Source organism: Aspergillus ambiguus (genome assembly GCF_047715705.1).
Source record: "Aspergillus ambiguus strain CBS 117.58 unplaced genomic scaffold BDV59scaffold_8, whole genome shotgun sequence".
NCBI lineage: Eukaryota > Fungi > Ascomycota > Eurotiomycetes > Eurotiales > Aspergillaceae > Aspergillus > Aspergillus ambiguus.
This window is the reverse complement of record NW_027395521.1, coordinates 411,715-427,953: the sequence shown is the minus strand read 5'-3', so window position 1 is coordinate 427,953 and position 16,239 is coordinate 411,715. Positions and strand designations below refer to the sequence as shown.

Below are 16,239 nucleotides of genomic sequence, written 5' to 3'. Positions count from 1 at the left end.
ATCTGTTGAACAGCAACGAGCCAGCATATATCTATAAAGACAACATTTCAGGAACGACCCCGTCACTCTTTCAAACTTGTCACTCCTTCAAGGGTTCTCTCTTTTCCGGTGAATCTTTACCTAATATCCAGAATTAGTTCGTCATGGCTGCAGGAGACAGCCAGCTACCAGCCCTGACCTCGTATGAAACCGCCCTATGTGTGCTGCCCCCTTCACATCTGGTCAGTGATGTCGAGCGTCTACGGGCCATGTACGATAAGGGCCATGGGCGATGGCCACCCCATGTCAATCTAATTTATCCCTTTGTGGCCCCTGAGATGCTTGCAGACGCGTCCAAAATTATACAGTTTACACTTGCCAAGCGAGCACGCGAAGCCGTCCGTCTCTGTTTAGATCGATCGGACTTTTTCGCCCACCGACGTAGCAACACGATTTACTTGACAGATAGTGGCAGTTTAGGATCTCATTCTCTGGGCCAGTTGCGACGGGATCTTCTGGATGCTTTTGACCATCAATCACATGAACCCGGCCCTCTCCATCTCACTATCGGTCAATGTGAGGCAGACGATATTTCCCAGCGGCAATTCCTTGTGGAAAAAGCGGCCCTGCTTCCAACGATTGAATGGGAGGTTGGGGATTTGGTCATCTTGATCCGTGACCGATCCCAAGAGCTACCTACTGCTTCTTGTCGCATGGAGATCTGGGGAAGAATCCCACTCTCTCCAGAAGGCGCGATCATTCCAGGACCTGGTCAAAACGTGAAAGATCACGCTGACTTGTCATCTACTGGGGCTTCATCTGCGAGATCTCACACCGAACCCGGAGTAGCCTTCCAGTATAAAGAGGCCGAGACTGATGACGATGACGGGAAATGGATCGAAGCTCCGTCCCCTTCACCCAGTGCGAAGGGTATGGAGCTCGAATCCCCCCTCAGAGTGTCTTCGTACAATGTTCTCATCGACTCTCATCATCCGCCGCCCACTGAGCGCTACCCTATTCTCCTACAGAATCTGCTCTCCACCGCTGCTGAGGCCGATATTCTTGTATTGCAGGAGATGTCGGACGAGTTTCTGTCATTTTTACTGAAAGATCCAGAGATCCGAGAACGATACCCATTTACGACCCACGGGCCGCCGGACCAGCCCGATATCAGCCCGTTGACGAGCCTGCGGAACATTGTTGTCCTCAGCCGATGGCTCTTTAGTTGGGAGTGGCTGCCTTTTGACAAACGTCACAAGGGCGCAGTGGTCCTTCAACTCCATGATGTGGGCACGTTTCATGAATCCAAGTTCCTGCCTCTCGTGGTGGCCGGGGTGCACCTCACCTGTGGCCTTTCAGACACCTCCATTCTCGCTAAGCGGTCTCAACTGCAGTCTATAATCACGCATCTATCCAGCAAGTACACCGATAACCCCTGGGTTGTGGCAGGGGATTTCAACATCACGACATCATCTCACACGATCGACATGGCTGTGAAGCGCAAGTCTATCTCCCCACAAGCTGCTGCTATCATGTCCTCGTTGGACGGTATGCTAGCAGAAGCCGGTCTTTCTGATTGCTATTTTACCAGTCGTGCAAAAGGGTCTAGCAGCGATCAACTAGGCGATCACTGGGGTCAGTGGGAGTTTGGTGCTCTGTACGAGGGCGAGGAGGGAGCCACATTTGACCCGACTGCGAATGACCTCGCCGCTCGTATCGTCGGACAGAGCTTTCATGCCCGGCCTCAGAGATATGACCGCGTTCTTGTTCGAGGGAATGGGTTCGAAACGCTTTGCTTCAACCGGTTTGGTGCTCCAGATAGTATTTCTGAGGCTGATGTCCAGCTGGGTAGCGACCATTGGGGCATCCGAGCCGTTTTGCAAGCTCAAAATGCCACGCCTGCAGATACAAAGAAGGAACAGCCCTCCATCGATATTGTCCGGTCGCCCCCTTCGCTGGGTGGCGTCGAGCAGTTGATTCAGTGTCTGGGAGACTACGAAGCGTTCCCATCCACGGTGGAAATTGCCCGGCGACAAGAGATTTTTGAATTGATCAGGAGAGTGGTGAACCAGAGGGATCCTAACCTGTCAGTGGACACGAGACTGAACCTCTCGTTTGTAGTGGTGCCTGTTGGATCCTACGGTCTCGGAGTTTGGGATGACTCGTCCGATATCGACGTGTTGGTCCTCGGCCAGCTCAGCTCCCGGACATTCTTTACGTTGATGATAGCAAAACTCCGAAAGACTACGGACGGTGAGATCAAGATTCTCCGCAGGGTCAAGGCTGCATCCGGGACGATGCTGGAATTGGAGGTTCGTGGCGTGCGAGTAGATCTGCAGTATTGTGCAGCCACGCGTGTCGTGGAAAGGTAACACCCCCGCCCCGCTCCTGTCGTCCAGTATTCACTAACCCGCACGTATAGCTGGCCGCAGGCCTTGGATCTACCAGCCGATGATCCGACCTTTGACCTACCCATGCGGTCCCTGGTCAAACTGAACCCCTTGCGGGATATGCACTACCTGCAGCGTACGATTCCCGATCTGGCTACTTTCCGCTTGGCCTACCGGTTCATTAAAACATGGGCTCAGCGTCGGGGAATCTACTCTGCGAAGCTGGGTTACCTGGGAGGCGTCCATATCACGCTCCTTCTCGCCAGGGTTTGTAAGATTTCTTTCCAGAGGGCAGGTCCCATCGCTGCAACCGACATGATATGCACCTTTTTCCAATGCTATGCCCAGTTCGACTGGAGCCGTACGATTGTCTATGATCCCGGCTTCTACAAGGCGGTCCCACACTACTTCCGGACTTCCAGGGAGCCTGTTGTGATTCTAACCCAGAATGCCCCCAAGGTCAACGTTGCCCGGGCCGCTTCTATCCCAACATCTTGGACATTGGAACAAGAATTCAAGCATATGCACCGCCAGCTCTCTTCACCTGGAATCACTTGGACAGACATCCTTGGTACAATTGATGGTTCCAGTGGCGTGAACGACTTCCTCACCTCATACCCGAGCTACGCAAAAATAGATGTACAGTACTGGGGTGCGGGATCCACTAAGGGTAGGATGTTGGTCGGCTGGCTGGAGTGGCGATGTGTCTCGCTTCTCGTGGGTAGGTTTCTTACTTCCGCATCGGCCATTGATTCACGCTGAATGTGAACCATTTAGATATCCACCGAAAGTTCCCTTATTTACGCGCCCGAATCTGGCCAGCGAGATTTACGGAAATGGAGGAGGCTAGCGAAGATGATACTGAATACCAATGTTGTTTTCTGATCGGCCTTGCAAAGGGAGCCGCTCCCGGTTCAACGTCCGTGATGAACGCCGCATTGGAGCGATACTCTGTGGAACTAGCGGTTCTAGAAACGCTAGCTGCATTTGCTAAACAGATCCGCGGTGATGACAATTATTTCGATGCCTCCTCCAATTGGGTTGATGTGGCCGTGGTTCAGGCGTCTGGGGTGCAAGGTCTCCATATTGATCGTTCTGCATTGGGGAATGCTGCTCACGAGGAGGACTTGTTCGATGACGACGACGATGACATTGACCTTGAAGAGGATGAAGATGAGAAGGGTGACAAGCAAGAGCACCAGAATCTCCCCATTCGTGCTAGAGTGCGAGCTGGTGCTCGCAATGTTTCCACTCCGAAGTTGCGCCCGGCAAGTGACATTCTCAATCGACTACGATGGGACACCAATATCAATATTGACGACTATGTCATTGGCTACGATGATCGCTTCCTTGGGGACCGGGAGATGCCGGTGGCGCAGTGGAAAGCTGAGTTGACGGACGAGGCCTTTATCCCAATGCATCGCATTCTCTATTTCCGCCGCAAGAGCGATGGAACTAGGATCTGGGATCGTGAGACGAAGACTGATCTCCTGTTCAATAGCGGGGCTTCAAGTAAACAACGGGAATGAACGATCGAAATGGTCATTAGGAACTTGACTAGTATGTGTGGAAGCCATTCTGGCTAGACAGTGAGCGTCGCAGGACCAACACCGAGTCTGCAGAACAAACAAAGGCTCTCCAATGTGATAATTATAATAAAGACAAATGATATTATTAAGATAGATAAAGCCGGACGGACGCAGATGCTAAAAGGCAAGGCTGTTTGGTCAGGTATATTGCATAGGACGGCGATCAGGATATGGTAGTTCCCTCCATAAGGGTATACCTATCTCCTATACGCATCTTCCCACTGTATTGCTGCATGTTCCTTACATCCATTGGAAACTGTAGTAGCTTTCAAAACTCTTCGCAGGCATCAAGAGAACAAGCGGATGGATCAGCGGCGACTATTTAACATGTCCACCTATCCCCCGCTAACATATACCCACGAGCAGCTTAGCAGCACTACAGCAGTCTACTGTTATACATCTCACGACGGCTGCCGGGAATTCCTAGAAACACACAATTGTTGCTGCAACGAAAGTCCGGATGGAAGGTCCCCTCTATGATGGAAGGTTGGGCTGAAGAGATAAAGGCTAGCAAATTACAGAAAGCTGGTCTATAGAAGCTCAATCTGATGGGCGTCGGATGCCTCCGTCCCGCCATTTATATTGGCGTCCAGGATCCTCGTTTCCGTGACGCCATCTCTTTCCTAAGTCAGCGACAAGCTAACTCTGGCTCACAGTACGATGGGCAAAATGGACCCGGAAATAACTACCAGTGTTGACTGAGGGCGAATCAAGCCCATACTTGGTGATTAAAAGGTTGAGCCCCGGGTGTGCTCAGATCTACTCAGAGCGCATAAGCACTAAAGCGGAAAGCGAAAATTCTCAACAGGGTTATCAAAATCCAGTAGATATACAATCCAGATACTCACTAGCAGGTTTTAAGTACATTACATGTTGGGCCCGCCCAAGCGGACCAATCATCTTCCACCACCCACGTGACCCACTGACCTCGGCCACCTCTAGATAGTTCCACCTTCCCGTTTAGTATTAGGAATCAAGAGATTCAATCCCCAAGCCAGGGCCCATACAACGGTCCGTCATTACATTTTATCCTCCTAGTATCGGGCGTCGGTGGAATTGGTGGAGCAGATCCCGAGCTATACGGCTATATATACAGGCTCCAGGCTGCTCCCGCTGACTTGGACAATACGAATACCGCCTTAACAGAGTGGATACGTCTGACACTGCTACGCCGTCTAACCTACGGCACAATGGAGCTCAACGACATCGACGCGGCCTCGGTGACTCATGGACAGCTCCAAAAAGAACTATGGAGGACAGCCCAGAGCCCATGGAAATCTGGGATTCTGCCTAGTGCGGAAAGTCTAGCTCGAGCAAGAGCGTCTTTACCGGCACATCTCTCTCAGGAGGGAATAGGCTTCGAAGCTTCTAAGAACCATGTGCTGACTGACATAGTTCCTGCTTTCAATGGAAGCAGTATCTGTCCGAATTACTATGGATTTATCACTGGGGGAGTCACGCCGGCGGCTTTGTTCGCAGACAATGTTGTCTCTACTTACGATCAAAACGTACAGGTTCATCTGCCTGAGCATTCCATATCCACCGATGTGGAATCCTGTGCCCTGGGACTTCTCGTTGATCTCCTGGATTTGGAGAGGGGGAATTGGCACCACGGGACTTTCACCACAGGCGCAACCGCCAGTAACATCCTTGGGTTAGCTTGTGGAAGGGAATACGCCATACGCCTCGCGGGTATGAAAAATGGACATTCCGCACTCAGCGTAGGGGACCTCGGGCTGTTTGAGGCCATGCAAGCCGCCGGAATTTCGGGAGTGCAGGTTCTCTCAACCTTGCCTCATTCATCTCTCGCTAAAGCAGCTGGTGTATTGGGCATCGGTCGCTCGAACGTGAAGAATGTGTGCCAGGAAGAGAATCCCTTGAAATTCGACCTAGCAAGACTCGAAAGTGAATTGCAGAAGTCAGACAAAGCAACCATAGTCGCAGTTTCCTGCGGCGAGGTCAACACTGGACACTTTGCGACATCACGAAAGGAGGATATGCAGGCGCTGCGTCAGCTTTGCGACAAATACGGGGCCTGGATTCATGTTGATGGCGCTTTTGGGATATTCGGCCGCGTACTGGAGAACAGCGCCGAGTTTGCATCCATCAGGAAGAGCTGTGATGGCATCGAATTGGCCGATTCTATTACTGGCGACGGTCATAAGCTACTAAACGTGCCGTACGACTGCGGTTTCTTTCTCTGTCGGCACGGGGATGAAGCGAATAATGTCTTCCAAAATGCTAATGCGGCATATCTGACCGCAGGGAATAGTGCTCAGCCTTCAATCCCTTCGCCACTGAACATTGGCATCGAGAACTCCAGGCGATTTAGGGCTTTGCCAGTGTATACCACGCTGGTCGCGTATGGGAAAACCGGATATCGAGGCGTATTGGAAAGACAGATCAGATTGGCGAGAATGGTTGCAGCATGGCTTTTTGATCATCCCGCGTACAACGTGTTGCCTGAAAGCCTCAGCAAAGAGCAGTTATCAGAGCAGACATACATGTCAGTCTTGTTCAGTGCCAAGGAAGACGAGTTAAACAAATATCTGGCAAAGAACATCAACGACACCGCCAAGATGTTTGTTTCTGGGACCAGCTGGCAAGGCAGATCTGCCTGTCGAATTGCTATCTCGAACTGGAGGGTCAATGAAGTGAGAGATTTTGCTATTATTACCGCGGTCCTTGACGCTATTGCTGGAAATGCACAAAATTGAGTCGTTCAGAGGCGAAGTCAATGACGTATCTTATCTATATTGCGCAATGTTTTTAAACCGTAGATAGATGTAGATTCACCAACCTGGAAGGCATCATCTGCGTCGTCCTGCGCCAGCGTTTTCGGTTCGGTCAGCAATGCTAACCACCTCACCGATTCCAGCAGCCTCCTGCTCGTCTTCCAGAGCCATAATCTCCTCTCTGCTATCCCACCATTTCTCTTCCGCCATGCTAAACGCATCCTTGCGCAACTCTTTGATGTTCTTTTCGATAGCAATGCCTCGCTCCTTCAGACTCTCCATTAGGATCTTCTGCCATTCTTCAGAAGTCCGGCTGAAGAATTCCCGCAAGGTCTCGAAGGGCCGAGGTTGAGGACGACTATCCTGCACAGAGGGCTCCCCTTCTGGCTCCTCTACTTCTAGCTGTTCCATCTCTGTAGTCACGGACGGAACGGTCGCATCTGCCGGAGCGGGGGACGATGTATCCAACGACATCGCATCTTCCTGTTCCTCCTCCTCATCCTCCTCATCCTCGTCTTCGTCCATCTCGTCATCGCTCTCTTCCTCATTGAGAAGGTGCCAATTCGCCGGTTCGTTGTAGTAAATTTCCTTGACACCATCGAGCTTCACTAAATCGATGGAATACATGTCGTTGAAAGTGAACTCCCGGTCACCCTTTTCGAAGGTTCCTCCGAATATGAAAAGGATATCATCTTGCACGGCGAGCTGCGCATTGAACCGCCTGTGGGGCATCTCGAAGCGCACCACCGAAGCTTTCTGTGGCTCCTCCGGCTCCTCCTCGACCTTCGGGGTGCTGAGCTGCATTTTGTCATCGTCATCGCTGCGGATGCCTCCTTTGGCTTCAAGGGCCTTCAGGTTCTGCAAAAGCTCTTCTTCATCGGCTTTGGCCCGATCCCGAGCTTTAGCCTGGTTAGCAGCCTGTTTCTTACCCGGGGCCCGCGGCCGTCTCAAGCTCATTGGGAAGAACCGATTGCGATCAGTGTTCCATGCGTACAGGGTGTCGAAGAACTCGCTCTCGATGCCCTCCTCACTTAGTTCCACGTCATGGACACCGCCAAACATGATGCCCCGACCCTTGTGGTACGCCATAGTGGCGCCAGCACGAGGAGGATTAGGCGAGTTTGCGGGCTTCTTGCGGCGTTCCCAACGTACTGTCGGTGCGGCCGATGGTCCAGCATCAGACTCAGGGGGTGTGATACGGAGCAGCCATGTATCTTGATGAACCATAGGCTTCATGGTCATACGCTGAGGACCGCCCTTCTGCGGTTTGTTCCCGACGCTCGTTGCTGCTTTCACACGGGAGTAGCCGCCATACAGGACGGCTCCCGATTCGTTAGGCAAGAAAGAAAATGAAGAGCGAGGATCAGGCTTCTGCGAAGCAGTGGTCAAAGTGGGATTGAACCACGTATACTTGGAGCAATCGTAGATCCACAGGTCCTGGAGATATTTTGTCTGTTGGGAGGTATCCTGGAATCCACCGAAAAGGATAATGTAGTTCTTCGTCGTGTTAGAGGGTATCTGTATACAAGATAGCATGTTTCCATCGACTAACCTTATAGTAGGTCATTCTGTGACCACTCCTGGCAGGTGGTCCTTTGCCTTTGGTCTCAAGACGGGTCCATTCTCTTGTAGATGGGTCCAGATGCCAAAAGTCATTGTAATGATAGAAAGTCCCTTGCTTGGGTGAAGAGAACTCTCCTATTCGGTTGTTAGTCGTATTCCCATGTTTTATATTGCGACAATACGATGTCTCGTACCTCCAAAGAGATATATGCCCCCAGTGTTCCCTCCTCGACACCAGGCATGACCACTGCGGGGCAGCGGACTATTGGGACTAGTGACCTCTTTCCAGTCACCACGATCAATATTATAGACAAAGAGATTGTTGAAGAAAGTGGCAATGGTGCCGTCAAAGTACTCTCCGCCAAAAACCAGCAATTCATTGCGGTTTGATGGAGATGCAAGTACCGTCGCCGAAGACCGGGGAGAGGGCGGTCCTGAGACTACCTCTGTGACTTTCAGGAATTTGGCTTGTTCCTCTGCATATTGGGCCAAGATGGCATCAAGATCAGCCTCTTCGACATCGCTGTCGGCGTCTCGTCCCTTGGTCTTGGATTTCTTTTCCTTCTGGGCAGCCTTCTTGGATTGCTTCGCCGCTACCCGCTCTTTGTGTTCGGCGGACTTCTTATTTTTCTTCCCCATATTGGAACTGGTATAGGACTGTTTGTTTATCCCTTCTGAGCTGGGTTCACATAGGAAGAAAGATATGTTAGAAGTACTAGCTCGATAAGCCGGTTTAGTGTGGAGTTTGGAGTTTGATATTCTACAGCGGGGTCTTTTTTTTTTTTCTTTTTATGCCGGTTGTCAACTTACCGTACAGACCAATTTCACGATATCGCCAATCGGCCATACAGCACGAGATTTTACCGAAGGAAGGATAATGCTTTACATTATAAATATATCCGTAGTTTCAAGCGTATAATTTCTATCAGGACTTTCCATAACGCGAGCAATCTACTACACCCAAGAGCATCTCTTGTTGGTGTAGATGCATGTATTGTTTTTACCGGTATTGTCCGCTTATATAATACATGCTATACGTCACGTTATGCAGCCTTATCAATCGTACTGATCTTATGTACTCTAAGTAGATGTAAATGAGCCTATTTTATTTATTTGAAAGATCATATAGACTAATACATGTTATAGGACAATAATTTTTAGCATTGGTACGGGCTCATGTCGAAGCTGTACTGTGGAGCATATCCTGGCAGCTGCTCACCGCCCACATGACGACGCGCTGGGACGCGTCCGTTTTGCTTTCGATATCGAGTATTTGCTTGGGACTGATAGACGCTTTAAAGCTCCCCGGATGGAGGACAACGCAACGAATGCCTCTTTGAATTTCATAAATCAAACTATGACTGAAACAACACGTCTCCATGACGAGGAATAATTTACAAGCCCATCTGAAATGGCTTTTGAAGCAGGGCCCCTCACTGTACCACTCGTCGTCTCCGTCCGCCCACGAGGACTATATTCGAAAGCCGTCAGTCGCTTCAGCGCTTGCGCCCGAAATTCCAGTCACGGATGTCACAATAAAAGACTCCCAACAGCATTTGGACGCGAACATTGATGTGGAGACCGTTGAAGACGGTGCGGACTTCACATCCGGCCCAAGTATGGCCAAGCTACGATTTGCGCCTGAATCTGCACGTAAACCCCGGTTGCTTTGCACCAGCTCACCGATTCGTGTAAATGCATCGACTTCATCTGGGTCGCCATCTGATCGAAAGGCGAAGGAAAACGTGACGCCCAAAGGTAGGGTTTCAGCCCTTGTCGAGGAGACCAAGGTGGATTAACGATGTTTGCGACGCCAAAGGAATTCGAAGTGCCCCAACGACCTCGTCTCGCAGCTCCAAACTGACGGCCACAACTCCTCACTGTAAAAAGCGTGCAGTGGCTATCGAATCACCCCTTTTTGAGGACCTGGATATTGATACTATCGACCTAACGGATGACATTGGCCATCCCGCAACGTCTTCAGAGACCACCGATATCTTTGGGGAACCACGACGATTGTGGACAGAAGATGCGGCGTTTCGCGCAGGCCCTACTGAGAAGCGAGGGAAGAAGAGAAAGAGTGATGAATATAAGTCGGATCTCGTCTCGCCGAAGAAGAACGGCGCAAAAGTGCGGCAGCGGTCACCTCTGAATGTTGATCCTGCGCGTTCGGATACCCAGGGCCCAACGCGACGGTCCATCTCTTCGACTAAACCCGTGAAGCCGCATCCGATTGTGCCGTCACCAAAGATGTCGTCCCGTGGAGCTCAATCCCAACAACCAGGTTTAAATAGGGTCATTGCTGACTCTGATGATGACCTGTTCGATGATTGGGGTTCCGACGGCAGTCTGCAGTTAGACGACAACCAGCCGCTATATCCGACTCTTCCGAAAGAAGACCCCCCAGAAAACCCCGAAACCACTATACCGGCGACGCAGAACGTCAAATACTCCCCAACCCCATCTTCTACCTCAAGACCAACTGGCTCAAAACAACCCTCAATGCCAGGGTCACCCTCCCGTATCCCATTATCGTCAGACCCGTCAGACATGGCCCCGAAGAACCGGGAACTCACCGAATTACTGGCCGTTTCTGATGAATTTCTCGATCAGCAAATCGCTACCCTCCGAGATACTCTTACGAAAAACTCAGAAGCCGTCTATATGCAAGCGATGAAGGGAGAGCTCGCACCGGAACTTATATCCGAAAACAAGGTCCTTACAGATAGAATAGATGCGATTGGGTCCTTGAAACAGCAAAAGACAGCGTACCACGCATGTGAATCGAAAAAAGCGAAACTGAAGGAAGCTCTCATGCGAGTCATTTCTCAGGGTGGCGATCCCCGCACGATGCCTGACGAACTTGCAGAGAGTCGAAAATACACTTCTCGCCTGGAGGAGATTGGACATGAAGTGCTACGCCTCCTCGCACGAGCCCAGATCTCCCTCACCCAAAGTGACCCGATCCAATCCACCCTCTCACCAACCCGAGCTCGGTTGGACTGTACAGGAGCGTTCGCAAAGTCTTCTGTCCCAACAGGTGACCGTCTCTCCCAATCCCTCAACACCGTCGGTAGCGAGCGTTCTCGATATCCTTCACGGTCTACTATGGAGAGCCGGCCAAATTCCCGAACCGAAACCACATCACGAGCTGCCGACTCTTTCGTTCGAGACACAGATGTGACGTCTGCCACCAGCGCCTTTAACTACGATGATTCATTTATGGGTGATGACGACGCATTCACCAGGACTATGGGCTCACCGAATCTGCCCGTTCAGCATATTGACGAGTTCGACTTGGATGCCGATGACGCGGAAATGCTAGAAGCTGCCGAATATTTAGAGGATGCTCCGCTATTTCCTCCAGACAACCGTGAAGCGCAAAATCGAAAAGTCTTTGCTGAGACATCTGGGAATGTCTCTCGAGTGCCCGCGTCCCAGAAGTCGCCCAGTCACAATGCCATCTGGCATCAACACCCGTGGTCAAAGGAGGTTCGAAGCGTTTTGAAAGACCGATTTCACCTTCGCGGTTTCCGTATGAACCAGCTTGAGGCGATTGATGCCACGCTCAGTGGAAAGGATGCTTTCATCCTCATGCCAACAGGAGGTGGGAAATCGCTGTGCTATCAGCTTCCCTCTGTCGTTACGAGCGGCTCGACTAGAGGGGTCACGATTGTCATCTCCCCTTTGTTGAGCTTAATGCAGGATCAAGTCTCGCAGCTTCGCAAACTCAATATCCAAGCACACTTGCTGAATGGGGAGACCCAGAGAGAGGAGAGACAGTGGATAATGAGAACATTGTCGGGCTTCGTAGCCGAAGACCATATCGAGCTGCTGTATATCACGCCTGAAATGGTAACCAAGAACCAGACTCTGATCAGAAATCTGGAAAAGCTCAACGACAGGCAAAAGCTAGCACGAATTGTGATCGATGAAGCTCACTGCGTCAGTCAATGGGGACATGACTTTAGGCCCGATTACAAAGAGCTTGGAGGACTAAGGTCCCAATTACCCGGAGTTCCTATGATGGCTCTGACCGCTACGGCAACGGAAAACGTGAAAGTTGATGTTATCCACAATCTCAAAATGCAGGGCTGCGAGCTATTTTCCCAGAGCTTTAATAGGCCAAATCTTACATACGAAGTCCGGAGAAAGCCAAACAAAAATGAGCTCTTGGCTAGCATAGCTACCACCATCATGACCAAGTATAGGAATCAATCGGGTATAGTCTATTGCCTGTCGCGTGATAGCTGCGAGAAAGTCGCAAAGAGTCTGCGAGATGATTATGGGATCAAAGCAGAGCATTACCATGCAGGCATGAAGCCCGATGAGCGAAACAAAATTCAGCATGGCTGGCAAGCTGGACGGTCACATGTCATTGTAGCGACGATTGCTTTTGGCATGGGTATTGATAAGCCGGATGTCCGTTTCGTGATTCACCACAGCCTTCCGAAAAGCTTGGAAGGATACTACCAGGAGACCGGCCGCGCTGGCCGTGATGGTAAGCGCTCCGGTTGCTACATGTACTATTCTTATAAGGATGCGTTGACCATCACCCGTATGATCAACGCGGGTGATGGCGGCAAGCAACAAAAGAGTCGACAGCGGCAGATGCTCCACAATGTTGTCCAATATTGTGAAAATAAAAGTGACTGCAGGAGGGTGCAGATACTTGCCTATTTTAACGAGTACTTCCGTCGCGAAGACTGCAACTCGTGCTGTGATAATTGCAAGTCAGATTCTGTATTTGAGCTGCACGACTTTTCCGGGCATGCTGCCTCCGCTATCAGAGTCGTACGGTACTTTGAAGAGATAGGGGACAAAGTCACTTTATCTTATTGCGTGAATATCTTCCGTGGCAGCGTCAAAAAGTTTCGGTCCACTCATCACCGTCAGGCTGCTGGTTATGGCGATGGCTCGTCACTAGAAATGGGAGAAGCGGAAAGATTATTCCACCGTCTTTTGAGCGAAGGAGCTTTGGTTGAGGACAATGTCGTCACCACCAGCAAGTTTGCCGTACAATACATCAAACTCGGAAAACGTGCATCTGAGTTTGAGAGTGGGCGTCGTTCTTTACAGCTGCATGTTCGAGTCTCGCCAAAGGGCAAAGGCCGACAACGAGGCGAGGGTGGACGCGAGTACTACCCACAATCCACAAATGTCTCCTCGCCTGTCCAAGCCGCCCACAGCCGTCGCTTGGCTCGTTTCCGATACGATAATGCCGCTGATCACTCGGACAGCGATAGGGATAGCGAAGGTTTCGAGCCCGTTCGCATTGCAGGACAGCCAAAACGCAACAAGAGGCATGTTCCAGGCCCGCCCATCACACAGGATCACCGATTCGACCAGCTTGACCCCCTTCACAAGGCTGTTGCAGAGGACTTCATGGTTTACGCGAAAAATTATTGCCAAGATGTAAGCGTACTCCTAGAAAGGCATCCAATGTCGCAAGTACTTACGTTCAAAACAGCTCGTCCTCAAGAAAGGACTGCGCAATCAGCCCTTTACTGACTCGGTACTGCGTGAGATGGTCATATCCTTTCCAAGAGGTAAGCTTAGCTGCATGGCACTCCTGTATAGTGCTGACTCATGAACAGATATGACCGAATTGGCCGCTATTCCTGGGATAGACCCGGATAAAGTCAGCCGCTACGGTGGCCAAATCTTGAAGCTGGTACGGGACACACAACGGCGCTTCGAAGAGCTGATGAAGGACCGGCACGATGCGGACGGTGTTGTACCGGATCCCAATCACAAGAACGTTATCAATATCACCAGCGATGACGAAGAATACGATGATGGCGATGTCTTCGACCAAGCTTCTATCCTGGATGTGGACGAGAATCCTATCTCGAGTCGGTACTTCAGTACCCAACCAATACCTTCCGATGATTCAGGTGATGAACCCCCCGCGAGGGCTAGGAGTTACAAGCAACGCAAGCGCTCCGGTACACGGCGACCCCGCAAGAACGCTGCTTCAGCCAGGCCGAGGGCTAAGTCTGCGCGCCCGAGGAAGAAACAGAGTGATCGGCCCGATAGTCGTTCCTCTGTGCGCAAGGGTTCCAAGGCCACAACGTCGGCTTCCCTCATTGGAATGATGCCCGTATGAGGGGCTGTTTACATGACTTTTGTGACGCACATGTGCTGTGGATGGTATACGACGGAGTTGCTGATGCTGGATTGCTTGCATGCTAGGCGTTGTGGGTTGTTTTGACGGTTCGAACCTGTTCGTTTGCATCCTAGCATGACGGAACGGTTCACGCGATGTGTTTAGACATTGTAGATTCTGTAAGGCAATTGCCTATATATACCCCGATTTCACGGCATGAGTTGTTTGATAGCCTGATCCTATTCATTACAATCTGATATCTTAAAGGTCATTATACATAACAGACAAGCTTCGTGACACGCGGGACTGATCATTCAGTCATCCAACGAACGCCCAAAGTCGATCAATCTAAGACGCTTTGCGTTTTGTGGGTGAAATTGCGCAATCTTCGCCCTCACCAAAAATCTGGAGGAAGCAGATTCTCGGGGTAGATCGATGTATGAAGACCCAGCCTCTACTAGCGCATCCAACAAGCCATGCATTTCGACGGCAGCAGCCTCTCTCTTGTTGCTCTGGTTGGCTGCCTGACCTCCCCCAGTGGCTGACTGGCGTGGTACGAGTTGGTCAATGCGAAGCTGGTTGCTGTCCTGGTCCATCTCGGTAGATTTTGGTTTCTTGGGTTTCCCATGGTTCGTGTAACCGCGTTGGAGTATGGCATCGGAAATGTCGTCCGCATCTCCAACAGTTGGGCCTCCTAAATCTTCCGCCGCCAGCATGGCGGCGAGTGTACTATCGATAAAATCATGAAGAGACTTCTTCAGCTCGTCTGTGGCCTTGTTGAGTTCTTCTTGCTGGAGTACTTGCTCCTCGACAAGATCACGTGCTAATTGGGAAGGCGACTTTCGGTCCTTCGTTGACCTTTCCACGCGGACCCTTTCTATCCTCTTCTGTAACCCATTCCGAATGGCTTTTGCGTCGCGCAGGTTGGCTTCCTCGGCCTTTAGGCGTTCACGATTGGCTGACAGATTCTCCGCAATCACCGAGACATAGGCTTTGCTTTCCTTCACGAGACGCGATGTTTCTTCGGCTGCAATAAGAGATGGTAAAGGTGATGACGGATCTGGTAGGGTCATATCTGCGCTTAGAAGCGAGTCATACGCCTTCTTGGCCCTCCGTACTTCAGAGACACGGGACCACGGGTTTGTGTGGATTTTCGTGAAATCGACCGCATTGGCCTCACGGAGCTGCCGAGCATGTGAGATGCTGTTTTCTTCTATAGAGACCAATGGACAACGCTATCTGCACATACCGTACGCAGGTCGTCTTCCTGACGTCTGACCTGCTCTTGGAGCTCCTTCAGGGTGTCATCTAATTTCGCATTGTAGGCTAGAAGCGCAGCAGAACTGATCGGCTGGTCATCGTACACTTCTTCCGCTTTCCCGCGCTTTTCCGCGAAGCGCTGGATCTTCTCAACGGGTGTCTGGGCCATGTGGAGCAGGGGAATTGGAGTTGACTGACTGGATGGAAGTAGACCGTCACGCGTTCTCGTGTACTGGCGATGCCCGTCCACGTGACTGACTATCCGAACGCGGCTAGCGTGGTCCCGTGCCACGGCCCATCACGCCTTCTTCTGTCAACCTCATCTCTTCACCGCGACGTCTTCTCTCCATCCTCTATCTTCCTTTCCCTCCTTCACGACTTCATTCTTGCAGCTACAGGGCCATACTCTGCGGCATTTTTGTTTGTTGCTGTTTTCTTCTTGGTTTCTCTTTTCTTTTTCCCCTTATTTCCCCTGACCAGACTACTCTGGCCCCGTCCTGGTCATCGGTGTTGGATCTCCACGCGCCATCGAGACGTCGCGTTTTCTTGGAAGAGAGCGGTTAGAAGGGGCTCTGGCTGTCTATTGTTCAAGACTTTAACTTGCTCTGTCGCGA

At 51.0% G+C, this 16,239-nt stretch overlaps 5 protein-coding genes across 5 annotated transcripts; 3 read left to right on the top strand and 2 right to left on the bottom strand.

The window, feature by feature from the left end:
* Positions 1 to 143: 143 nt before the first annotated feature.
* On the top strand, positions 144 to 3,898 carry BDV59DRAFT_200352 (uncharacterized protein; the record flags this gene model as incomplete). The annotated part of the gene is made up of 3 exons (XM_073693563.1): positions 144 to 2,347; positions 2,402 to 3,090; positions 3,147 to 3,898. 3 exons carry the CDS (start codon positions 144 to 146, stop codon positions 3,896 to 3,898), a joined length of 3,645 nt encoding a protein of 1,214 aa, XP_073549862.1.
* Positions 3,899 to 4,862: 964 nt separating this feature from the next.
* BDV59DRAFT_159831 (pyridoxal phosphate-dependent decarboxylase family protein) lies at positions 4,863 to 6,721 on the top strand. Its single transcript, XM_073687523.1, has one exon. The coding sequence runs from the start codon at positions 5,149 to 5,151 to the stop codon at positions 6,673 to 6,675; it is 1,527 nt and encodes a 508-aa protein (XP_073549861.1). The 5' UTR covers positions 4,863 to 5,148; the 3' UTR covers positions 6,676 to 6,721.
* BDV59DRAFT_159830 (putative Kelch repeats protein) lies at positions 6,722 to 9,000 on the bottom strand. Its single transcript, XM_073687522.1, has 3 exons — positions 8,451 to 9,000; positions 8,246 to 8,391; positions 6,722 to 8,190 (listed from the first exon to the last, which is right to left on the bottom strand). The coding sequence occupies exons 1-3, from the start codon at positions 8,893 to 8,895 to the stop codon at positions 6,769 to 6,771; spliced, it is 2,013 nt and encodes a 670-aa protein (XP_073549860.1). The 5' UTR covers positions 8,896 to 9,000; the 3' UTR covers positions 6,722 to 6,768.
* Positions 9,001 to 9,555: 555 nt separating this feature from the next.
* On the top strand, positions 9,556 to 14,566 carry BDV59DRAFT_159798 (RecQ family helicase MusN). Its single transcript, XM_073687520.1, has 4 exons — positions 9,556 to 10,014; positions 10,076 to 13,671; positions 13,727 to 13,805; positions 13,854 to 14,566. Exons 1-4 carry the CDS (start codon positions 9,636 to 9,638, stop codon positions 14,363 to 14,365), a joined length of 4,566 nt encoding a protein of 1,521 aa, XP_073549859.1. The 5' UTR covers positions 9,556 to 9,635; the 3' UTR covers positions 14,366 to 14,566.
* Position 14,567: 1 nt separating this feature from the next.
* BDV59DRAFT_159816 (uncharacterized protein) lies at positions 14,568 to 15,931 on the bottom strand. The gene is made up of 2 exons (XM_073687521.1): positions 15,615 to 15,931; positions 14,568 to 15,549 (listed from the first exon to the last, which is right to left on the bottom strand). Exons 1-2 carry the CDS (start codon positions 15,792 to 15,794, stop codon positions 14,680 to 14,682), a joined length of 1,050 nt encoding a protein of 349 aa, XP_073549858.1. The 5' UTR covers positions 15,795 to 15,931; the 3' UTR covers positions 14,568 to 14,679.
* Positions 15,932 to 16,239: the final 308 nt, after the last annotated feature.

What these genes read in the sequence shown, in the direction of transcription:
- BDV59DRAFT_159830 (XM_073687522.1), bottom strand. Translation starts at nt 8,895, where the DNA reads ATGGGGAAGAAAAATAAGAAGTCCGCCGAACACAAAGAGCGGGTAGCG. An exon ending in GGGCATATATCTCTTTGGAG is followed by an intron (nt 8,392 to 8,450) that starts GTACGAGACATC and finishes ACAACCGAATAG; the next exon opens with GAGAGTTCTCTTCACCCAAG. An exon ending in ACAGAATGACCTACTATAAG is followed by an intron (nt 8,191 to 8,245) that starts GTTAGTCGATGG and finishes AACACGACGAAG; the next exon opens with AACTACATTATCCTTTTCGG.
- BDV59DRAFT_159831 (XM_073687523.1), top strand. Translation starts at nt 5,149, where the DNA reads ATGGAGCTCAACGACATCGACGCGGCCTCGGTGACTCATGGACAGCTC.
- BDV59DRAFT_159798 (XM_073687520.1), top strand. Translation starts at nt 9,636, where the DNA reads ATGACGAGGAATAATTTACAAGCCCATCTGAAATGGCTTTTGAAGCAG. An exon ending in GGAAAACGTGACGCCCAAAG is followed by an intron (nt 10,015 to 10,075) that starts GTAGGGTTTCAG and finishes GCGACGCCAAAG; the next exon opens with GAATTCGAAGTGCCCCAACG. An exon ending in CGAAAAATTATTGCCAAGAT is followed by an intron (nt 13,672 to 13,726) that starts GTAAGCGTACTC and finishes CGTTCAAAACAG; the next exon opens with CTCGTCCTCAAGAAAGGACT.
- BDV59DRAFT_159816 (XM_073687521.1), bottom strand. Translation starts at nt 15,794, where the DNA reads ATGGCCCAGACACCCGTTGAGAAGATCCAGCGCTTCGCGGAAAAGCGC. An exon ending in AGGAAGACGACCTGCGTACG is followed by an intron (nt 15,550 to 15,614) that starts GTATGTGCAGAT and finishes CATGCTCGGCAG; the next exon opens with CTCCGTGAGGCCAATGCGGT.